The sequence below is a fragment of the Tympanuchus pallidicinctus genome, unplaced genomic scaffold, assembly GCF_026119805.1.
Source record: "Tympanuchus pallidicinctus isolate F22 unplaced genomic scaffold, pur_lepc_1.0 scaffold6, whole genome shotgun sequence".
Lineage (NCBI taxonomy): Eukaryota > Metazoa > Chordata > Aves > Galliformes > Phasianidae > Tympanuchus > Tympanuchus pallidicinctus.
The window spans coordinates 5,486,863-5,512,760 of record NW_026294780.1 but is presented as its reverse complement, the minus strand read 5'-3'; the positions used below and the strand labels follow the sequence as shown (position 1 = coordinate 5,512,760).

At 39.1% G+C, this 25,898-nt stretch overlaps 1 protein-coding gene across 1 annotated transcript in view; it reads right to left on the bottom strand.

Annotated features, from left to right (window-relative positions):
• Nucleotides 1-25,898, bottom strand: part of DHRSX (dehydrogenase/reductase X-linked) — a 161,103-nt gene that overhangs the window by 51,672 nt on the left and 83,533 nt on the right. The window contains exon 4 of the mRNA XM_052664724.1: nt 5,606-5,707. Coding sequence (XP_052520684.1) covers nt 5,606-5,707 — 102 coding nt within the window. The remainder of the gene's footprint in view (nt 1-5,605; nt 5,708-25,898) is intronic.

The following is a 25,898-nucleotide window of genomic DNA, read 5'->3' as shown; positions in this document are numbered from 1 at the left end:
TGCTTATTTTCCACTATTTCTCCCTGTTCTCCCTGCCTGTCCTCCTCTCTCTTCTCTTTCACCTCATCTTCAATTAAATATTGCTCTAATTTGTCTTCATGGCAGTGTACAGATGAAAAACGATCCTGCAATCAAGACACTGGAATAAGATCCATGTAAGACCAGTTCCTGAGTTCACCATAGCCTCCTGTATGACTGGAGGAAAAGCATTATTTCTGGTGAAATCCAAGTTCCGCTGGAGTCAACAGCAATCCTCCTCACTAACTTTCCCTCGGGGAAAGTTCCCCAGTGATTTTCCACTTCTCTGGGTTGGTTTCTCTTCTCTCCATTCTATAGTCTTAGCAGCCTGCAGCTGCTACTGAGAGGGGAGCTGGATCTTATCTAATCCAGTGGGCCAGGATCTTTTCAGGACCTCACTGCTGTAACATAAGTAATCATGTTTAAACCTAACCAATCCACAACATCTGTAAGTAAGTAAGAACCTACAAAACTGCTTACTTTTGTTACCTTCCCTTGTTCCTAACCCTCAAATCTCACATTTATTCTGAAGATTTGTTCTTACAAATACTCAGTCACAACAATAATTTTATGTGTGACCAATCATGACAGCATCCATGGGACTTCTCCATGCAAATGGTTCAATGCAAGGGATTTGCCCACACTCCACATGGCTGAACTGCGGGTAGGTAGCACAAAGGAATATATCGATATTTCACAAGCTTACCTACAGATACAGCTTTTATTCTGCAGTAGACAAAGAGGGAAGATTATAGAGACTTATGCAATCTGTCAAGAGACTGAGATTTCTCAGACGATCTACAAATTATGGATTATGGACCTCTGAATTATTCACTAGCTCAGAATTATTGATTTTAAATTGGCTCATACAGATTTCAAACCAAAACGTATTTAATGTAATCTGCCTACAATTGGCTAATAATATACTGAAATCTCTAATTTTTTTTTTTCTGTTTGTGTGCATGCCAAGACATTCACTAAATGTAATTGCATTTCAGCCTTTTTCTGTTCTGTAGGCCAAACTACAAACCATTTGGTAAACTGCAACAGAGAAAGTAGTTGCTATGTCGTTTTTAATGAATTAGACAAGATTGCGTTTGGTACTGTTGTCACTAAAGATGTGATTGTAGTATTAACTCACGTGGTTTTAAGGTCATTAAGTACTGCAAAGAACACATAAGTAAAAGCATTATCTGAAGGACATCTGGAAATTTCTAGCACACAGAAAAAAAAATGATTGATTCAATTTAGAAGAACTATCTCTCACATGAATCAGTGACTACTGTTTATGGAATTTTACATGATGTTTACATCTGTTCTTTCTGCAGCTTCATGTAGATAGAAGTCTTTTCAATAAATCCTAACACTATTTTAATGACTGTATTAGATGATTACACTACTGTAATGCTGTAATATGCTAAATGCTCTTAAAACAAACAAACAAACAAAAAAAACAAAGAACAACAACAACAAAAATTGACACCAGTTGCAAATTAGTGAACTAGAAGATGCATTATTCTGACTTTTTGTCAGGTTAAGTTTTCTAAACTGTATCCATCCTTCTGTAGCTATTTAGCTAACCTCTTTTTCACTTCTTTTTCCCTGTGCAGAAAATGTATTATATTTTGGTGTCACAACATTTTTTCCCTTTTTACCACTAGCACATTTTGTTTTTTTTAAAGGATGTTTATGCAATGCCATATTTGCATCTTTAAACATGTTTTGTTTATTTAAAAAAAACAAGAGCTGAGCATGCACATTACTGATGCAGAAAGCAAAGCAATGGAACATCAGGCTTTTATTTGTCAGCCGAAATCATGTGTGCATTCAACCAAATTTTTCCTTTCAAATTAGAAATTAGAAAGTTAAATGTATATGCTAAAGTCAACTATAACAAAAAGAGAAGAGGTGACTACAGTGCACTAATCTCCCCTTTGAAAGCCCTGAATGTTCATGTTAGACTTCTTAAAATGCCTGAAGCAATTGGATACCTAAACCTTACTGAAGTTCTTGTGGGATCTGAATGTCTTGCTCTGGGAGAATATTTTGCAACTCAGGAGTTTGGCATTAAATTAATTTCCAACTAGATCTTGAGCCAAGCAAGTGATGGAGAGCAGATACATTTTTCTTTTTTAAATCACCAGCAACCTCAGAAATTGCAGAATTCCATCATGTAGTACTGATTATTTACCTAACATAGTGATTCATTCCAAATCACCTATATTAAATAACATTTCAATGTTAATTACATAATTTGCATTATTGCATAACGTTAGAACTTTCCTCTGTTCCTCCTGAAATGACCGTGTTTTTGTTAGGCTCACGAAAGCCCACATAAAATATCATGTACTGTCACAAAAATAAATATTCATGGAGATATGTTGTGGACAGATCACTAACATAGAGACATGATTATATAAACCAATAAAAGATTTTAACTTAAAGCAATTAAATAACACTCATATACTGTGAAGAGAAACGCAAGGCAACAGTTCATGTTGTTTTTACATTAAAAATAATAAAAGAATACAGTCTTTATTAATAGAAAATCTTGGTCCTGTGAAGACAGGAACATATTTGTTAGTGTTGTGATTCAGAAATCATGGATTCCACACAAAGTCCATTTTCAAAACCTAATAGAAACTTTCTATTACACCCAATAGACTTTGGGTCAGGCTCTTAAAAATAGATGACTCCCTACAAATATACTGACCAGATGTCTGGCCTGAAGGCTCTACCTTCAGAAAACAAATATTCTTGAAATCAAGAGCGCTAGAGCTTCAAGATCGGTAAGCAACAACAAAGTACTACACGATACTAACAAGTCTACAATTCCAGGTGCATACATTGAAACAGAAAATCCATCACGTCTTTTCAGGAATTCTCTAAGCCATATATTAGCCATGACAATTGTCTTGCTATTGACAAAGTTTTCTGACAGAAAGCATACATGGTTCTGACAAACATACTCAATAACTTGTCTGTATAAAGAAAAGCTACTGCAAGCCTTGTCCTCCTGGGGACCCAGATTTGTTTCTAGAGGATTGCACAATGGAGGCAGAGAAGCTGGTGACTGCAATGAGTTTTTTGAGTGGGTAGTGCCTCTAGCTCTGCAGCCCACAATGGACTGAATCTGCTTCCTCCATGCATTGCATAACAGTGAACAAGCTGCATAAAAGAGAAGGAGAAGTGACAAGAAGAAGACTACTAATTAGCCCAAATAACAGCATTTTTCTTGTATGTGCTCAGTACTGATGGAAAGTCAAGACAAGATGCAAAGGTTTTTGCCTCAGGCCATTGCATACCAATTAGATTTTTTTTTCCTTATATATACCTTGAGAACACATGGATTTTCACCTTAACACTAGGAATAAAATGGAAAGCTACAGATCATTTATAGCAGCAAACAGAAACAGCCATAAAATGGGGAAAAGAGCTTTTCAAAGTGGAAGATGGTGATACACCAGGTAATGGTCTGAAACCAACTTAATTGTAAGGGAGTCTTTACAGCAGCTTTGGATGGGATCACTTCCTTGATTCTGTTAAAGTCTGAGTAAATAACAGGGTCAGACCATTCATTTCAGTCTTGCTTCTAAAAAGATTTTTATTTTTTTTTAACAATTGAATCCCTTTCAAGCTTTAAGCAGCTTTTAACCAAGCATTAAGTGAAATCACTTTTTTCCAGTAGGTCATGAAAATCACAGAATCCTACAATCATTTGAGTTGGACGAGACCTTTAAATGTCACTTGGTCCAACTCCCCTGCAATGACCAGGGACTCCTACAGCAAGATCAGTGCTCAGAGTTCTGCCCAGCCTGACCTTGAATGCCTCCAGGAATGAGGAACCCACCACTTCTCTGGGCAACCTATTCCAGTGCCTCACCATCCTGATCATAAAGAAACTTTTATCTTATATCCAATCTAAATATCCTCTGTTTTAGAAATAATTTCCCTTTGTCCTATCATAACAGACCCTGCTAAAGAGTTTGATTCAGAAAAATATTAGTCTAGAACTTCCTTCCCAAAAGAAGCTTTGGGTCTTTGGTCTTCTATTAAGCATATTATGAGATCTATTTTTATCTAACTTAGTTTCTTGACCAAGAAGATTCATCTAACTGCAATTTTGTCCTTCCCACTTCAGCAGCAGCTAGGGCAGAACCTAGCCCTTTACTTCAGAAGGATTTCCATCCGTGCTGTTATTTTAGGCCCATCATTTCTCCCATGTTGTCCCCAAGCCCTATAAACAAGCCCTACCCTTGCTCTGGTAGGAAACTAATGGAGGTTAGGGGCTGCCCTCAAAGGTCACAGACACTTTTGTTCCACAAAATTGTTTGTGTTCAAGATGCAGTTTTGTTCCTATCTGTGTAACAGCCTGCACTGTGCATCTTTAAAAGAAGGCATGTACAACAAGGGAAATTTTGTAGCCAGGATTGGATATCCATTACCGTTAAGTTCTTCACAATTAAAATAAAAATGATAGGCTTTTCTGGCTAATGACATAAAAATGAACACTTCCTTGAATATTTCATAAATGTTTCATATCAATCATGAAATAAAATATTCTTGAATTTTTAATGCAATAGTTGCCTTATTGAGAGCTCTTCAAGGCATCAACAGATGTAACAAAATCATTTATTTTGCAGCATGTTTGCCCTCACCTGGACTGAAGGGTGTACAAGGAAAAAGAAAGTGTTCTTTGGGATGCCTTAATAAAAACATATGCAAATAACTGGGAAAATAAGAGCAGTGGCATATAACAGCAGAAAGTTTCTATAAGAAGCCTAAACTGTTGCTGGAAGGATTTTCCCCCAGTTAAACACATAGGAGAAAATTCCCCTTTAGGAAAGTGCACATTAGGCATACAGGGCTTCGGTGGAAAATTATTGTATGGGCTAGTTTCCAAAAAATATTGTGGCTGAAAAGAATAATTAGATGGCAAGTATTTGCATAACAAAGTTTAAATCCCTAAGAGTAATGAGATTCATTTGATAATTGTATGACTGTAAGATAAATATCGTCCTTTTAATTTGTTCTGTGACCACTGAGGATGCATCTTGATGGACAACCTTCCAGCAGCAGCTTGATCTGAGCAGTGACTGCTCTGAGGCCTCTGGATACTTTACTAGATCGTATTTTAAACAGATTGACCCCCAAATCCAGTTCACCACAAAGACACATTGAACACATGCGTTCATACAGGGAAAACACAAAGGGACTGAAGGTCCAAAGGTGAAAAAGCTGCTTTTCTACAGCCGTGAAGTACATTTTTCCTTTGCTTTGCTTCGTTTTAAGCAATGCTCAGATTCTGCTGCCACTGCATGAGTTTTAGTGCTGGAAAACTAAGCAACGCAGCAAGCAGCCTGTGATAACACCATAAGGAGAGGTGGCACCCAGGTGCTCAATGTGCTTAGCTGAATGCTCATACATAAATTGCAATTTAACTCCTAGAAGGACATCCCTGTTAATGCAGCAGTGCTGTAACCTGCTGTTTGGTTCAGACAATCAATCTGAAATGTGAAGAGATAGCAGAAAGGCCTGTTTGTCTCATTCCTCCTATGCAGATGTGTTAAAAAGGAATGGAACTCACCATTATTCACCAGCACATGGAGTGGACAATTCTTCGCTCTAAACTGCTGCACAAATTGCCGAATAGACTTCATGGAAGCCAAATCACAGTATAAAAACTCCACTAGGAGAAAAGAGAAGACAAACAAACCAGAGTTAGGGCAGTTACAAAAATAAGAAAACACTTATATACATTATCAAAGACTCCTGGAAAGTAAAGATTTTAAAACTGAAACTAGGTTTTGAAAATTATTAGTAAGGCTGTCTGGTCTCAGAGGATTCCTTTCTTCTCTTTCTTCCTTCCACTTGTTTACCAACAATTTGATAAACAGACTACAGCACAGCACAGGCTGTAAGAAGGGACCTTTCTCACTACTCTTATCTCCAGTACATCAATGATGTTCACCAGATTGTTTCATCCAGACACAATCAAGGCTGGAAGCTGCACCTATAATGGTTCTGTGTAACATATTTGTACAATACGGGTTGAGGCAGGCTGCAGGCACAATTCCAAGCTAAATAACAGAACGATCACAGTTCTTATTAAAATCCTTTACAGAAAAACATCTCCTTCAAATCCCTTTGGTTTTTCACAGAACGGATACATCCTCAATCTAGACAGCACTAGTCCGTGGCAGTGGTCTTAGTGAATTTATATAATTTTTTCAGTAGCACTTCCAGAAACAGGGAGAGTAGATTCCAGCTTAAAAACAAGTTAAATTCACTTTTTTTTTTTTTCTAAATGATTGTAAAGTCACATCATTTCAACAACCCTGACTCACGTGAATAAGACTGAATAACTTAAGTTCCCTACAGACCTTTAAGAAGTTTGCAATTTTTCTTAATTTTACCAACATCCTACAAGTGGAGGTGGCAAGGAAATGCAAAAGTCGTTAGCTCCTGTTAAAGAACAGAAGTGATCAAGTCATTCTTCTTGAGGGCTGGAGGCTATGTGAAACTGCAACTGCTCAGATACACACAACTTGGTTGTAATAATTTATTGGTAAATAATATACTGGAATAATCCTTTCTAATACAAAATGCTCATCTTGGTACAGAAAACATTGGGTTTCTGTCAGCTGCAGTATTTGGTGGCACAGTGCAGGATCCAACCAGCCTTTTAACATTTGTATGGATTGTGGCAGTTGGTTACTCGTCTGTTTTTTGTTAATGCCACAATGCTATATATGGATTATATAGCATGGAATATATATGGAATATATAATGCCATAATGCTATATACTGGAGGGGAGCAGGACCCTGAGAACAACTAATACATTTTAATTTCTCCCATCATCCCATCTCAAAATTCTCTTTTCTGCACCACCAAAAATTCTCTTTCTGCACTTTGGTGAGATAACTGAGCTAAGGTAAGTGCATTTCAGACTGACCACTACAACCTCATCCTTCCTGGAAATTCACTTTTTGCTACACCTGTCCCATCTGTCCTCCCTTAATCCTGTGATTTTGCAGGGAAAGAGCTGCCGTCTGTTGTGACTGTACAGTGACTAGATCAATGGGTGTGATTATCATTACTAAGCTTATTTATTTGCTTACTTGGGAAGTGTGTGCTCCTATTTTGCATTTGTAAAGTACTTTCCATCAAAATATCAGAACCTGCTTTGGAAAGGAAAACCAAAGGAAGCCCCAGACTCTTCTTTTTGCTCACAAGGCAGAAATCTTAATAGCCAAAGTTCTTATTCATGCTCATTCATGGATGGTGGGTCTTCCCCAGCTTCACCAGAGGCAGCACCAGGCTGCCTGAGATGTCACCCCACTCGGCAAAGTGGGTCAGAGAAGCTATTCTAAGTCAATCTCTGCAGGGCTATGAATAGGAACTGAGTTTCTTCTTTGTCTCACAGTCTCAGTACTTTGTTTTAATATTGTGCCAAAGAATTATACATGTGGAAGCTAAAGATAACAATTAGTATTTGCATTATTTCAAAGTGTATGCAAAAATACTACGTAAACCATTAAGAAAAATGCCTTTATTAAAGACCAGCATTTAACAGTGTGAATGAATGACCAAACCTGAACTTGAACTCAGAATGAGCAATAGGCCTTCTGTGTAAGTTAGGTATGAGCAAGGAAAATAAAAATGCATAATAACAGCAAGCAAACTGAAGTATAAGCCGAAATTAATGTTTAGACATGTCACTTTTTATCATTTTAGTCTGTCTGCCAATAGACTAAATTATTCAAGTGCCTATCACTCAGCCTTTGTGTTTAATAGTATACTAAGTCTTAAACATTAACCATTTGTTTCTTTGCTGCACATCATTAAGAATAAAAACAGATAATATGATATATAGTTAGAATATCAGAATATCTATATTTATAAAGTATTAGAACTAAATATATAGATATCTGCAGCTAATTGTACTGAAATATCCTAATTTATAACTTCTCCCATTTTATCTCTCCTTCTCCTATTCTTCCCCTTTCTTTCAGATACTTCTAGAATGACAGAGGTATGTTTCTTTCTTCTGAAGGGATATGTTCCTTATTCTTATGTAAACAATTTCTCCAGTGAAAGCGAGTCGATATTTGTCAAACACCAGTGAAAATATTCACTGTTAAAAATACCTTACCATTATTGTGCTGTGATGACTCAGTTGTCTGAAAATTATTATTTAATAAAATATAAAAGGAGAAGAATTTCCCAAAAGACATCTAGAATTACTAATGTTATTATCTGCAGACGGGCAGATACATATATGATGGTGCTGCAATTGCTGCTTTGCCTAATTGCTTTCTTTTAAACATGCATCTGTCGCAGCATGTTTTCAGCAGCCATTTTTCTGGCTCCTCCTCAATAGATGTGTACGAATCCCACAACGTTATGCTGGTTCACAGCACATGGTACCACTGTGTGCCTACACAGCTCAGTGTCTGTTCCCACTCTGAGCACTCTCAGCTCACACCATGAGCCCCACGAGAGCCTGATCACAGAATCTCAGAATCATGCTTCTCCAAGTTTCTCCCTTAGGGTCAGCTTCCCACTCTGCATTTCAGTTCGGCTGCTTCTACATATTATTAGCATGGGATTCATTCAAAGGAAAGCCACAACTCTGCACAGAGTGGCAGGGAGTGACATTTCCTCCTTCCTAATGGGAAGACGACTATGGAAAGGATTGCTTTGCCCATTTGCCACCCATCTACCCAGTGTCTGAAGGTGCAAGTGGAAGCAGTTACTCCTCCAGCTACACACAAGGAATGGCTCCTCAACAAGGTCAACACAAATGCTCAGGAGCCACAAATCTGTGCTGCAGAACATGTTGCAAAAGCTCCACATGGGCACGCTATTTTGTGGATGCTGTATCCCAAGGGTGCATGGAGGAGTTCAGCTGATCATCGGCTCTTCTGCCTCACCGTTATATTTTAGCATATACACAGGGCAAAGAGAAACTTTGTCCTGCTCATAACAGAACAGACTATGCTTCTGAGCACCTGCATGGTTGCTGTTTATTAGAAACTGCTTTTAATGAGGTGCTGTGTCGTAAAGCTGAAGAAGCAATGTCAGCAAGGTGGCAGGTAGAGAAAGAAGTGGAGCAAACACCAGCAGGGATAAAGCGTGAATCAGGTGGAGAAGACATAAAATGGTTCTGGCTGAAGCCTCCTTTGCTTTGGTCACTGTACCACCTTTGCTGACACTAATAAACAGTGTCCTTGGCTGGCCCAGTCTTCAAAGACAAGCTTGGTATCTCCTTTCTCCACTTCTGAGGTCCTGGGGACCTCTTTCCCTAAAGCAAGGTGTCCTAGAATCAACCCATCTTTCTGATCAAGTCCTGTTCATCTGTATGTTCATTTGCATGCCTTCCAGCCAAGAGAAAAGCCATTCTCAATCAAAACAGGGCTGCCAAGAGCTGGGGGTGAACTCCTGAGCAGCTGTAAATCCTGACCAGCTGAGCTCAAAAACTGCAGCCAGAAACCAGGCACTATATGACAACACCACAAGTGGAAAATGCAAAAGCAGTTCGACACTGTTAACACACCTCTGGAATCTATCAGTCACAACCTGGGTGCATGTGTAAGCACACAAGCCCCTGTCAGCAGAATGTATCTCTTCTTAACAGAATATTCCTGTTATCCGGGATTCGCTCAGGGGATGGGGTGCAAGTCTGCACAGATGTACATGATGACAGACTGTTTCCAAATGTCTGCAGAACTCTTACTTTAAAAGGATTGCTAGGAAAAAACAAGAAGCAAAAACAGGAAAATGAAGTGTGTACCATCCAGCTGTGTATCAGTGAGACAATCATCACAAAGCCAGCCAGCACAGCATCTCCTATTGATGCTGTGTCCCTGCCCTTGTACACTTGATGATCTCTCTGGCTTCTGCACCACAGGCAGTAGCACTTAAGATTCTGCCCTGCTCTGCATAAGGAGCCAAGATTCACAGAAATTAAACATTAAAGTGATTAATGCATAGAAAATTCTATTGTGCGCAATGCTACCTGTGCACTGGTTCAGGTTCACCCTTAATTCCAGCAGCACTTATCGGGACAATTCACAGAACTCTGACTCCCATTTTCCAAATTATTTTTAGCATTTATTGTACCAAAAATGTTGTCTGTTGCTTGCTGGACACCTTATAAGTCTCCCCCTCAGTCTTCCTCTCTGTCCTTTATTGGTCAGAATAACACTGTGGCATTTATCCAGATCACTGATCATTCATGGACTTTGACAGATGATGAAAAAAATTATCGACCATAGCTAACCCCTGTGCAGATTTAATGTCTGAGGTAATGTTTTTGATATGCCATTGAAGAAAAGGACAGATGGAACACATCCATCTGGCAAAGTGTGTAAATGCAGTGCCATGGATTAAAATAGTGAGCATATTTAAAGACATACAGCTAGGGTATGATCATTAAAAGCTACATTCATAACTCAAGTTATACTAGTTTGTCTGCAGCCTTCCAGAAAGTAAGCGAGAACACCTACATTCAGCTGCAAATTCTCTGAGTCACTCATTTGAGTGCCACCAAGTTTAGAACCATAGAATCAGAGAATCATTTGAGTTGGAAGGGACCAATAAAGGTCATCTAGTCCAACTGTTCTGCAATGAACAGGGATACCTACAGCTAGACCATGTTGCTCACAGCCCTGTCCAGCCCAAATCTGTCTCTGAATATGCCCAGGGAAATGGGGTATCCACCACGTCTCTGGACAACCTCTTTCAGTTCTTCGTTATTCCTTATTGTAAAAAATTTTTTCTTTATATTCAATCTAAGTCTTCTCTGTTCTAATTTGAAACCATTTCCCCATGTTCTATCACAACTGACCCTACTAAAGAGTCTGTCCCTTTCCTTCTTATAGCACCAAAAGGCTGCTATCCAGTCACCTTGGTGCCTTCTTTTCTCCATGTTGAACAGCCCCAGCTTTCTTAGGGGAGGTGTTCCATCCCTTGGATCATTTTTTTTGCCTTCTTCCAGACATGCTCCAACAGGTCTATGTCTCTCCTATACTGAGGACTCTGCATATGAACACAGTACTCCAGGTAAGGTCTCACCAGTGCAGAGCTGAGGGGCAGGATCACTTCCCTCGTCTTGCTGGTCATGCATCTTTTGATGTAGCCCAGGATATGGTTGGCCTTCTGTGCTGCCAGGGAACAGTGCTGGCTCATGTCCAGTTTGCCATCCACCAGTACTCTCTGGTTCTTTTCTCTATCCTTACATTCCAGATTGTATTGATAGATTAAAGGTAGTCTGAATAACTATCTTGGGCCTCATGCTACTGTTTGTGAGCAGGCCCTGGCAGCCATTCTCCAGACAATTCAGTAAATAAAGAGCTTAGCATTGGTGTTCATGATATAAAAGAAAATTCACACTGAGCAAATGTTAGAAGTTCATGCTTCCCCCTCCCCCAAGGTGATTTGAACACTGTCTGCTCAAAGAGGTATTAAAAAAGAGGCATTTTGTGGTGCTATTACTTAATTGTGTAGCTTTAACCTACTGTACTAAGGGAAATGAGGAACAAAAATATTCAGCCTTCCAAAAGATACCTTTTCTTTCAGACATGGAAGAGTAAAATAAAAAAGAAATTTGTCCTCAGAAACCAAGCGAACAATCTTTCACCTTCATAGCAATGTTTTCACCTTCATAAGAGAAGTGTGTGTCTAGTCCAGTAATCCTCTAACTTGTTAAATTCAACAAACACTCTGATAACTCTTTTGCACTGGTTAATCAAAGTAAGCCAATTTTCAGGGTAAGAGCAGTGTTCCAGTTCCATTACTGCTAGTTTCTTCAATTATTTCTGGATTATTAGATCACTACAGGAGGGTTCCCCTGAGCAGCTTCACTGTTCATGCTGCCAGAGAATTGGGATGTAACAGCAATGCTAAAAGGAGGCAATCCATGTAAAACACCAGAACAGCTTGTCTGTGACTGATAACTGCAGCACAAGATGACATGTTACTTAAATGTATGATCATTTTAGCAGAATTCCTACACTGCAGTATAGCATTATCTAGGTTTTCCAAAAATAATTTTAAAAAGTAGTTCTTTGTTGTATAATATTCAGTATTTTCAGTTCAGCAAGGACAAGGCTTGTAAAAGAAACGAGCTGCAATCAATTTGTAAGAAAATTTTAGATGATGGTGGAAGCAGGACAAGATTAGTGAGATCCATAGCCAGCTCTCAGAGTGAGAAAGGTTATCTCAGTTTCCTGTGGGTAAAATTTCTTCCAGATTATTGAATGGGGAAGCTTTATTCTTCTATAAATAGCAAATGCAATCATAGATACATGGAACATTTCCTCAAATGCTTGCTGGAAATTACATTCCATCTCCCTCTTCCCCTCTTGAGTTTAGGTGCTCGTCATCCAGATTTATGACTGAAGAGAAACAAAGTCCTCTGATAGCCTCCCTTGTTGCTATAGGAAGATTTTCTTTGGTTCTACCCCACCAAACAACGGTTTCGGGAACCTTTCTGCCATAATTTACAGTACCTGCTCTTCTATCTTCACACAGGTTGAAAGCAACTGTAAGTTCAGCGGCTTCATAGCCCCATTCAGAAACTTCTGGAAAAATGGTGGGAAAATGATGTGCCCTCATCTGTCTTGAGCTAGGCTGTCATTTGGAAAAAAAATAAGATGTGATGCAGTGGAAATGCTTTTCAAATCTCTTTTCATGCTGAGGAAGGCAGCACTGATCCTGCTCAATATTAAGTATGTTTTCTTCCCTCCATGGGGAACCAAAACAGGAAGACAAAATCAGGTAAGTGCCCTCTGCTGCAAAGGGATAGGTGAGCTCACAGTGGGCTTTGGAAGATTCGTCATTTAAGGACAGAAGAATAGATGGTATAGAATAACCCCATTCCTATTATATATACTTCAAGGTCTATTTTCCTGGTAAACAGATTTTTATATTACATTTCAGTGTTGTATTTTGTGAATTGCAGATATGTTACTTTTTCTCCTTGGATGACATTTATTCCTTGCAGTGACTTAACACTACAGTGTGACTTATTTCTCATTTAAAATCCCAAAATACACAGTGTGTATTCGAGACACACATTCTGGCATCCCTATATTGACACTCCATTGGGACTGAATTTCAAGTGAAGAGTTGTTTGGGAGTAATACTGTGTCAAGATATTAAAGAAGATAAAAACCAGCAAGGCTTTTACAAGGTGACAAAATGGAAAGATATTGTAGAGTGAGCTAGGAGTATGAATTTTCCTAGAAAAGACACTGAGTCCTCAACTGATTTAAACTGACATAGTTCTGTAAGTAAAAGGAGGTATTGTTTCTTTCCTATTTCTAAATACTGGACTTGCATACTACCAATGTATCTTTCAGGTGGTGTAACTTAAATTTAAGACATTGAATCACTTTCATAATTTGATGATCAGGATTTCCTGGGCACCTACACAGAATCATAGAAAGAGCAACAGTGAGGACCAAACAAATCCTAGCAATCTTTTGTTGGCAGCCTTCTTCAAAAGATTTTATTGAACATGCTCCCTGACTAAAACATGCTCCAGCACTCCTCATGAGTTTTTATCCCTTTGGCTTGCAGCATTGCTTCTCTGTATGAAGGGTACTGTTCACAAGCAAGTGTAATTTATTTATTCAAAATAATTTCTCCAAGGTAGCCAAACCCTTTAATTTAGTTTCAAATCAGCTACCTTGTTCATGACATTGCATCCTTAAATCTTTCTTCCCTCAGACTCCCTAATTATTTTTTTAAGTGAAAGTAGACTTTCTTCACCTTAAGTCATGAAAGAAACCTTCAACATTCCGAACACAGAGAATAAAAAAGACAGAGAGAAGAGAAAAAAAAAAAAAAGAAAGAAAAGAAAAGAAAAACAAAAAGAGCTTCAGTGAAATACAGAACTTTCAAAAAACGAAGGGGTCATTTAAACAGGGCTACCTTAATTATGGGCGTGCCTACAACCATGCTATTTGTAGAACAGATTTCTTTTAGTTACTACAGCAAAGAAACTACAATTCCAATTAGCCTGGTTTATGGATTGAAATAGTTCAGAGCTGACAATATCCCTGTACTTACAGTGGCCTAGAACCTACCCTGGTTTTAGGCCACTAAGATCACTTGATCATCACTGATGTGGATCTGGCTTCTTCTGTCCCATTCTGAATGCAAATGTCTAGAGAAATGAGCTGCATGAGTTGTAACATTCAGTCACTTAATTTTTACCTGCTGGCACAGAATTTTTTTAACATAGATTAAGACCTTCTGTGCTACCTTAGGGTAAATATCAAAGGTTTCTATCAAAACTCACAACTTGCATGTCTTAGTCTACTGTGCAGGTACTTCTCTCCATAAGCCAATACCAAGTATATACTTGAGGACTGGAAAACAGATCAGTCTCAGTAGGATTGCTGGTCAGCACTGCACCTAGATACTTCATAATAAATCACATTTTCAATTCTTGACCAAAGTTTAATAGCAGAGAATCATTAAGTGATGGCAAACAACTCTCCTATTGGCTACATTTCCTGAGAAGAGCTGGCATTTTCTGTGTATGACTATTTATCATTTCAGAACAACCATAATATAAGCTTCCAGCGTAAAGAATAATCTTTGTAGTATGCTTTGGTATTACCATGAAAGTAGTTCAGCAAATGTTCTGTTCTACCCCCTCTGAGTAAACAGGCAGAGGCTGATAGTGTCTCTTCATTGGAATTCTTAAGGACAAAAAGCTCACAAAGTCAAATGAAATAACACAAAGAAGAAGGGAACAGTATTTCCAAGCTTCAACAAGAACATCTTAGAATACAACATCTTTTGTTCTGGCCATTAGAAGTGCCCATAATTCATATTTCAGAAAACACCACCATCTCTTTCCCCACCAGTCTTCTGCTGTTTTCCTTGTGTCAGTTCAAGCAACAAAGTGCTGTGTCAGAGCAGATCACAGTTTACGCTTCAACTAGCTTCATTCTTCACTCCTTCCACACAGCTCTGCTAGTACAACTGTTTGCCCTGGCTCCTGCCAACCAACACCTGGGATGTTATCTGTGTTATAGCAAAGGAACATAAATTGCCTTAGGCGGCACTGCTGTCATACCTTCCTACTTCTCCAAGAATCAGGAGGCCTGGGCTTGCTTTCCCCTTTTCCCCACATCTGATACTAGGTAGTTTCAAGCTTAAGAAGCCTTTAGGACTGTGGAGGGCTTCTAAGGAGTGATTCATCTGACCTGTTTCACAGATCTAGTTTAAGATGAGATGAATCATGTCCCACATCTACTTATGGCTCTCCACAGACTGCAAAGAGAGCTTGGGGACACTGACTCAGATTTAAACCTCTGAGTTATAAACCTCAAAAATTAGGTGATTTGAATCCCAGCCTTCAGATTCAATTAATAATGAGCAAATAAAGAGAGAAAAATCAGAGAACTGGGCATGCATGCAGATGACTCAGTGTTATTCACTGTACACAAGATTAGGAAAAATAGAATGAGAACTTTCAGGAGGAACTTGCCAAAACATCTCAGTTAGCTGGGTAACACAGTGAAAAGTCTTACTTCAAAAAGATAAGGAGTCTTGCAGAGAGTGTTTGAATTCTTTTCATAGCGTGAATGCCTCTGAAATAACTCTGACTTCTCAAATAAAAACTGAAATATTATCACAGACCCTAATTGATGAGCATATCTTGAGAGTGGAAGAAGGTAAATATAATTGTCGTGTGTGGGTCTGGAGTCATTTTGTATATACAAGCGTATAACTGAGACTGAGCTTAAGTAAACTGAGCAGACGTTACCATTTCTAAAATAATGACAGTATAACTTTGCATCCCAGGTAAGCACTGGCAGTTTTGCTGCTGCTGTATAAACCATATAGCTCTCAGAGCTACTAATCTTCAGCAGAGATCTCACAACTTAGCAAAGTGAGAGGAAAACGAGGTGCAGAAGGATAAAATGTCAAGAGCAGAACCAAAGCTTCTTGAGTTTCTTGATTTCTGTTTCAGAAGCTGCCCGGTACACTGGATTCCAACTCCTTTCTCTCCTTATTTCCATACTAAGAGATCTGTCTTATTACTTGCAGGATTGTATTCATACAATAAAAGCTGTTTTTCTGTGGGTTTGTTGCTGTTGGGTTTCTTCTTTTGTTTTGTTGTTTGTTTATTTATCTTTAAGAAACCTTAGAACCTTTTTCACCGTAGCCTTGTTCTGTTATTTACTTTGCTATTCTTCTTATCTCTTTTGCTGGTCCAAAAATGACTTCTACCAGGATCATTCTAATGCAGTGTCTCTGTTGAGTGATGGATCTTTAAATAAATCCTCTTTTATAGCAGTTTCCCGTTAATGCTGACCTGACCTGAAATTTCAGGCAATGTAATTCAGAGCAGTTGTGCGAGAAGTCACAATGCTCTTCTTCTGCAACTCAATATTTAGTGTTATAGTCATTTTCTTTTCCTCCTGAAGACAGACTGGCTTTCGGACATCTTAATAATTCTTTTAAGCTCAAGGACGGAAGGTTTAGATTGGATATTTGGGGGAAGTTCTTTACTCTGTGAGTAGTGAGGTGCTGGAACAGGCTGCCCAGAGGGGCTGCAGATGTTCCGTCCCTGGAGGTGTTCACGGCCAGGTTGGATGGGGCCCTGGGCAACCTGGTTTAGTTCCAGATCTGGAGGTCGATAGCCCTGCCTGGGGGAGGGGAGCTGGAATTTGATGATCTTTGGGGTACCTTCCAACAAAAGCCAATCTGTGCTTGGGCGATTCTATGATTCTTGCTTTCAGGAATGCTCATCCTGTGGATTTTCCAGCATCAGCTCATGCTGATAACCCTTTTCATGAAACATTATGTGGAATTTTTTCCCTTCATTAAAAAAAAAACAAAAAAAAAAAAAACAAAAAAAAAACTCTGGGAATGAAATGTCAGCCTGAAAAGAGTCCAATGTCATTTAGAGGTTATTTGGGAAAGAAATGGGTACTTTTGACCAAGTAAAAGCCTATTTTCTTAGGAAGAACAAAACAGAACGTTTTTCCCTGAAAGTTCAGGAGCAGTACCAGATGAACAAAAAATGGTAATACATTTTTACCTTCCTTAGTTATACAGGAATGATGTTAGAAGCAACCACTATGCCTAACGCTCTTGAAACCAGGTCTCAGTAACCAACAACAGATGTCACAGAGATGGCTGTGCCTGTAGTTTCACCTTTATCTCTTCTAGGTGTTTGTCTCTTTACCTCTGATTTAAATCTCTGAACATCGGGAAGCATTACTGTGTTGTGCGGCCCTAAATTTTCTCCCATCTCCAGTATGAACAAGCACAGCTGAGAGGTCCAGCTCTGACATTTTAAACACTACCAGAAAACACATTCTGTAAGTGTGGTGGTCCTATCACCGCTGCTGATAGAACATAGAAAATCTGGCTTGTGGGTTATCTGAACCTCAAAAGCTCCCTAACTCCTAGGTCCCACTGCAGTAGCTAGCAGGTTAGAGAAGAAGCTGGGGCAAAGCGCCCTCAGTCCCTGCAGCTGAAGCTGTGCCACTTTGTGAAAAGGATGGCTTAATTACCATGGAGCAGAGGAAAGCAGAAGAGCAGCCACAACACAGGTGATGCCAGGGTTCTTCTGAACAGGAGAGCTGTGATTTTGCAGCCTCAGTCTTAGAGCTGCTTATGAATTTTACGTTAAACAATCCTTGGCTGGACCACTTCCCATCCCAGCTGATTAGATGTCTGACACTGGGCTCCGAATTGCCCTTTGTAGATCTAATTTCAAGTTATTTCTGCAAGTTGCATTTGGACGAATGAGTCCAGTAGGTGCTTTGGGAAATATCTCTAATCACAGAAAAGGTCACTAATGGGAGAATGGAGAGCAATATTCATAGTTATGGTTATTGTTGACCTCAGAAAAAGTTAAACTGCAATCTCAAAACTTCAGAGACCTTTCCCCTGACCTATCTAATCCTGCAAGTATATTATTGAGTAACTCCTGAAAGAAATTCTTGAGTTTTCTTTTTTTTGTTTGAGCTGCTACTAAAAAGCTATCTCAGAACCCAATCACGTTGATTCAGTGGAGCTGCTGGTTATTTTAGCTATGACTATTTTATTTTTGTTTGGATCTGCTTGGATCGCTGTAGATAGAAAGCAGCTTACATGGAGGCATAGTCAGGACCACATCCACAAGTACATGCTATAATTAACATATGAATTGGCTCAAAGGTTCTGACCTCTTGAGAAGCCTCTCTTTCCAATATAAACAGGGAAAACATTCCAACTCAGGCACCTGCAGTAAAGGAGGAGAAAGCTCCTCCTCCAGACCTGAATTTCTCTTCTGTGGAAGGGCACAAGGTGAGGAAAACTGCTAATGATACCACAGTGACAGCAGCTGAGTTTGCCACGTTGAGTTCAAGAAAGAAGTTCAAGAAAGCAGTATACAGTAGAAACTATGAGAAGCATATGAGTATATTTCTGTGAGCAGCTGTTCTCCAGTTAGCAAGAGGGAAACCAGCAGTAGGAGAAAGAGTATATCACCACCGTTTCCTCCAGGGACAAACTTTTAAATGGGAGGAATGAGAGAAAATAGTTTCTCATTAGTCTGTTTTATAACCAAGTACAACTTAAATATAGGCAAACTGGATTTTTCTAGCTTTCTGTTCTTTTACCCAAGAAACATAAACTCAGAATTCTTAGCAGGGAATTAATAATGTATGAAATTACTCTTCCTACCCTTTCTGATGTATGATCAGTTTGGTAAATGAAGGAGCTAGAAATTCACCATAGACCACTATTTCCAGTAAGGTGACAGCTGTACTCCTGACACTGTGAAGAGAAAGCACACAGCTGGCAGGACTTGGGAAGAGTTGTTTTTTTTTTTCTTCCTAGTGTTTAAGCAGCAATTTTGGGGAAGAAAACCTCCTTTCCTCTCTGTAATGGGAAAAAAATTAGGCAATAATTGTTATGCAATCAGGTATGCTCATCTAGCAGACTGACTCTAGCAGTACTGCTGATCTGAATACTGCGTTTCAAATACGTTTTGAATTGCTGCAGAGCTCCAGACGAGCCGAGCAGCAAGATCAAAAGGCTGCAATGCAAAATGTTGGTGCAGCATGCTGCAACATATAAAAACCACACTAATGGAGCTCAGCAGATGTCCACCCATCATAGTACATCCTTCAGCCCAGGTTTAGGGCCCAGCTCAACTTGCACACGCACAGGGCTGACTCAGGCTTCCAGCTCCAGAATGTGCATTGCAAGGCTCACCCAGGCACGGTCAGAGAAGGCCCCGTGCCTCACCCAGGAAAGGGCAGCTCAGCTGGGCCAGTGTCTATCCAGGAATTTGTGTCAGGAGGAGGGAAAAAGGGGGAAGCAGGTGCACACCAAGATCCTGAGCAACCACTGGCACCAGAGCTGTGCACTTCTTCAGGCTGCTCTACCAGCACAACACTGATCTCTCCAACCACTGCTCAGGGAACCGAATTAAATTTGGTTAGCTTTGTACAAAGCTTGGGAACAACACATCTTTAATGGGCAGGTAAAATGCTAATTTAAGGATAAATTATATATTTGGGTTAGCAGCTTGGCTGTTTTGTTGTTTCATTCTTTCAGACTACTTGGACAGCAGCCATCAACACTCTGTGATTTATCTCTGTTTAATTTTTCCACTTTTTCAGACCCTTGGCTGTTGATAATTCAATTTTTGGCAACTGCAGCCCTTCACTTCCTATTACAAGTTATACCCCAAGGCAGACATACTGCCATCTGTCCTGTAATGGTGGTGGTAGCTAGTGGATATGAAGAGGCAAATGTCCAGATGCCGCCTGGGCTCTGAGGCAGCTCTAAAATGCAAATAATTCTTGGATTAAAAGTACGTTTTGAATTCAAATATTAGCCACTCAGAAACATTAGGATACTTGCCCCAGGGACTCCCTGCATCCTGTCGTCTGCATATTGCTCATCCCAAGAGTTCTAGTGGCTGCAGAAACCTAAACGATTCCCTCCGCCTACTCTCCAAAGTCATCAAAGGACAAACTGGTCTTCATCCAGCCATCCTTCAAACACACTTCACTTCCTCCCTCATCCTCTCCTCCCAGTCTTCATGCCCTCCAGAAGAAATCTCTCTTCAAGAGGTTTGTGCCTATAGCAAACCACAAACTTGTGCTTTGCCAAGATGCGCTCCTTGCCCAGCTACTGGCAGCAGCTCTCCGCCACCAGCACAAGGTGCTAGGCTCGGTTTCAGACCTGGGAGGCAACATTCTCTCTCTAGAAAGACCCACAGTCATTCAAGTCTTGATCTGAATTGAAGGAGGACGAGCAGTTTGTGGACAGAAAGTTGGACGGGAGCCAGCAGTGTGTGCTTGCAGCATGGAAGGCCTACAGTATCCTGAGCTGTAACAGAACAGGGGTGGCCAGCAGGGAGAGGGAGGGGATTGTCCCTGTCCACTCTGCCCCCATCTGGAGTTCTGAGTCCAGGCATGGGGCTTTCAGCAGAGAAAAGACATAGAGCGGTTGGAGTAGGTCCAGAAAAGGACCGGAAACACAGACAAAGGGCTGGAGCACTTCTATGAAGACAGAATGAAAGAGCTGGGCATGTTTAGTGAGGATAAAAGAAGACTGAGTGCTGCACAGGTCAGCACCAGGGTAACCCATCTTTCTGACTTTCTGTGCAACATCAGGCCTCACCCAACAGTTATTTATTCTGAGTTAAACTCATAATTTCACAATGAGCTACAGCAGACCTTTATAAGCTAGCAGCAGGGATAAAGTAGCGCTGAACATGGATGCTATGTTTTTCTCCACAGGGCTGGTTGTCCTGAGATACAGAAAACACACGTGGCCAAGGCTGCATTTTCCTGTTCTCTGATAAGAAAGGAAGACCAGAGTGATCAGACCTACGTGATCACCAAGGCAGTAGAGGGTTGTTCATGACATCACAGGATAATTCCTTTGTTCCCTTCTATACCTCTTATTGGATAAATATTGAGATGTATTGCAAGTATTTTGGTATTTCCTGAGCCCACCTAATACCATCCAGGCAGAGTTTCATCTTGCTCCACCAAAATGGCTCAGTATCTGTCTAATAACGTATCTCAAAAGCTCATGGACTTTTCAGTGAGAAAGCTGTAATTTTTCTCCCTTCTAATAGGCATATCCCCACATAATACGCATCCAGCCCATGTGGATGATCTCTCATGGTACACAGTCCTCATTACCTTTCCAAAGTGAATGAGTTGAAGCAGAAAAAATTCAGGCTCACAAACATCCATTTTCTATTCCAAAAGTCATGAAGAAAAAGGTAAAATGATTACAGATAGTTCTTCTAACTATTCTGGAAACTACTGTGTTGGTTTTTTTTCTCTAAAGAAATCTCTTTGCCATCTCCTGTGCCAAGTAAATGAGGAAGAAAGGGTAGCCTGAGCCAGAGAAGAGAGAACAATTTAATACATTTGGGCAACCTGGAATGTAATTTTGCTGGAGGGCAATATTCTCTTCCCACATCATTTCATTTTTGTGAAATCAAGGACCTGGTACAGCTTGGGAAGGCTTTTTAAAATATTTTAATTTCTAACAGAAAAAAATAATCATCACTCTTTAAGATGCCTGACTTGCATCTTAGAGCTAAAAGAAAAAAAATAATGTAGTTCCAAATTGCTATTTTTTTTCTTTAATCAACCCTATCTTGATATTTATATTCCCTTAATATATGCAGAAGCTACATTTTCTCTGCATAAGCTGTGACTCACACTCATGATTTTATACTACTTTACATTAGGACTGTTTTCAGATCTGTCTCAAAGAAGCATGCATTCAATGAGCACATCAGCAAAGAAAAACTTATAAAAACTAGAAATATTCTGTAAGAATTATCAGTGCTGCCATCTATTTTACTGCTGGCAACTGTGGCTACAATACCAGCCTATGCATTTTCACTTCAGTTGGAGTAAGCTGCAACCATTAAAAGGCAAAAAGGGTGCAAGAAAGGGTGCACTCCAAATTCATTTCAAAAGCTACAGGTTATGTTTCACCTATGAATTTGAAGCAAAAACATCTGTGCTCTATGCAAAGAGTCCTTCCACACTCTTTGAGGTTGATGTAGTTTGCCCACAGTGGCAGCAGTTTCTTATTCTCCTTGACCCCTGGCTTATTGTTGTGAGTGAAGTGAGCCCCTATTTAGAAACAGCTGGTTTATCTTCCTCATCTTTTTCCCAGGAGTAGGAAGGTGGGACACGCTGGGAAACAGAAATGTGAGGCAGTATCCTTCCCACTCCATGTCACTTCTCCTCCACTTCCTTTCACTAGTTTCCTATTTCCATTCTTTCAATCCCTCTTTAAAATCTTTTTTGTTTGTTTTTTGTTTCTGGTAATAGAAACAACAGTGTAAATTACCCTCTTCCTCTTCCCAACTATGTGCTTTCTTCTGCAGCTCTTGAGTGAAAGCAGAATGAAAAGAGGTCAAAGAAGATGTGTCTAGTACAAAGCAGTTGGAGCAATCTTCCTAGTAGCTGGAAGTACATATTTCAAGAAAAAAAATGTGTCATTCCTGGCAGAAAAATCAAATCAATCACTTTAAGATTTTGTTTTAACTACACGAATGAAATAAGACCAAGCTATTAGTGGGAAAGTGACAAAACTAATGACTGACACAAGTGAAAAACTTACCCTCTACTTGTACAATTTAAAGAACACGTCTGTGCTCTCTAAAAGGTTATCTGAATACTCTTTCTGTTACATGCTGATAAGCTTTAGATTGACACTTATTAAAAACAGTTGGACTCAGAAATAAGAATTTCCAGGGAAATTCTTTGTATAAAAAAATAATAATAATAATAATTATATACATAGTAAAATATATAAAATATATTAAAAAGAATAATTATATAATAACATTTTTTAAAAAAAGATATTAGTTCCGTAAACCTCTAAAAGCTGTGGTGCTCTTTAAAAGCACAAGCAAGGTGGAAGAAGGAAATTTTAATCTGAAATGAAAATCCAATGGCTTAATAAGAGTTCTATCCATATATCTAAAAAAAATACACACCAAAAAAAGCCCAACAAATCACAGCACACACACAAAAAAAAAAAAACCAACAAAATTGCAACAGAAACAAAGAACAACAGAAAAAAAACCAACACAGGTCAAACAGCATATCTGAGTTAGTGGAATCTTAAGTATACTGGTCGTAGTAGCATCACACATAGACCTACTAACAATTTCATTTCCTTAGGATATAAATTAATAAGAAAAAAATACTTCCAAAATGTATTTTTCTCAAAATCATTTAACAATTTCTAGAAACAGCAGCAAAACCTTCACTATTATGCAGTTGACCAAAACTTACTGCTTTCACGTTTATCTGCTTTCACTCAAACACTTGGAGAGGGAAACACAGACTACAGACGCTCATAAGAGAACGTCTTAAAAAAGACATAAGTCACAAAAAGCCCTGACCCAAGTATGTAGGTGACTTGGGAAAGGTTACCCTGCAAATCCTGCAATATGGTTTATGCATTTAAAACATCACACTATTAGAAGAGCCATAGAAAAGGGTTGCTGTGTCCCATAAATAGATAAACCTCTGTAGACCCTTTCTGCAGTTACTGCTTAGTGGGACCCCTTTGAAGCTAAAGGATGAGCTGTCCTGTGGGAAAACATCAAAGTAGCCAAATAAGGATGCATTAGTGTGGCAAATTTTCAGTACCAGTTTGCAGCTCTGCTTTCCTGCAAGGCAACTTGGACAGCACACCAACATGCATGAGAGTGGCCCAGCAGATGCAAACGATGTAGGTCATGATGGTAACAAATGGTGAAACTATTAGATCATAAGCAAAGCATAGAACTGAAAAAAATCTATTTCATATCACATTATCAAATCTACCTGAAAAGAATGCAGTGGGAAAAATGCTATGAATTTTGAAAAAGCACTGTATTATCAGACCATGCAGAAGACATCTCTGTAACCTATGAGCTGTTTCCTGGTCATTTGTCACATTTATTCCAGCACTCTGTCCTTGAGTCATTAAAATGTAGCACCAGTTTTGGTAATACCTGGGAAAGCACCCAATGCCATTTGAGCTACCAAGAGCAGTTTGAGCCCAAGGTTTCAAACAGTAAAATTGCAGAGTATTCCTAGAAGGGTAAATACTGCAAAATAATTATATACCTTTGTAATAAATTCTTTCTCTATTGAAATGCTAAAATTGATCTGTGACAAATAATTATTAAGAAATCTTATGAGTGGAAGTACAACGGTGATTTTCTAAATCAATTTAATGGCTGGCTTATTTTAATTAGTGGTAAGTTATTTACTGCAAGTTCTTTAATCACCTTCTATTTACACAAGGGAGTCCCAGTCTTGCCTGAGCTATAGAAATCACTGCAATAATAAACAACAAAGACATTATCTAATCCTTATGGTTTTTGTCTGCTATTGTAGAAGAGAGAGCAAAAGAACTGAAAGACTAGTTTTTGCTTTACTCAATAAAGTTAACAAGTAAGCTATCTGCAGTCGAGGGCAGGAAGCATGGATTGAACAGACCATCACAAACCACGGGTATATCCACATGCACTGGGTCAGATCCCTTCATAAACCCACCGGTTGCTGTTTCAGAAATGAGCCTTTTCCCTGGCATTTAAGGGAAGGATGACTTGTCATCTCCCTGCTCCAAATGGTGGGAAACTTCTTCTAACCTGTAGCCTGAATCTGTTCAAGGCTTATTCATACATCACTATTTTTGTAAATTTTATTTACTGTAAATACATGTGTACCATTTTACTATGTGGCCCACTGATATATCCATGGGCAGCAAAAGTACCCTTGCATTTAAGTATTTTTGGACAAAATCAGCCTAATTCACCTGGTCTTTCTTGCTGTTGTTTTAACTCTGAAAGCCTCTATGTCAGCTTGTGCTCACCTTAACTAAACATGCAGAGCTCTGCACTGTACAGGTTCTGATAATTTCCAATCTTCTGTATATCAAAACAACTTAGGGTCATTTATCTTTTTCAGAGAGGTATGAAAGTACAAGCTGCTATACCGGTGGCTTGTATTTGTTACCTTTAGTCATGTTAATAACTCTGAAAACACCAATGTCCTCCTTTTCTTCAGCTGTTTTTAACAGATGAGCTCTGAGTTTACAGCTGTGAAGATATTTTATGTTACAGTTTAGGGAAACCTTTTGATACCAGACAGACGAAAAGTATTAACAGTATGAAGATTACTAGGATTGCATACTCTGCTGAATTTCATTACACCACATAAAACTTCATTTGAAATGATTACAATTTAATATCAGTGCAGTCAACTAAAGCATGCTGAAAAATCTGCATTAAAAATCTTTAAAGTCTCATCATACCAATCCAGGGAAAAATCAGCTATGACAGGCTGGGAAAAGTTCACATTTAAATAATGCTCTTTGTCATCCACACAGGGCAAAGTCACCACCAAATATCACAGTGACTTTAATACATTGTCTCTTCCTTTTTTGCTCAATCTTTGGGGGTATATAGGAAGCAAAATGGAAAGGCAGAAGAAAGGAGAGTGTTTGTAGGTAAAAGCTGCTGAACTTCTCACAAAATTGGTAAAACCAGATAAAACATGTCAAGAATGAAAAAGAAAACGAAGGCAGCTTTCACAGGAATAAAAGCTACAGTCATGCAAAGAACGCAACAGGAGTAGTTAATTGGACTTGATTTAGTTGAAAGAAGGTAAATTAACAAAGTTCTGAGCAACTTTTTTCAAAAACGTTTCAGGTGCCACCAAGAGCTACTAGAAAAGATAAGCACAAATTGTTAAGTAGTTTTATTTTTGAGTTGGAGTGCCTGAATTTATATGAGGCGGAGTTCTTTTCTTTTTTCTTTTTTTCCTCTTTTTTAGTAATAAAAGATTTCAAACTTTGTCATGTT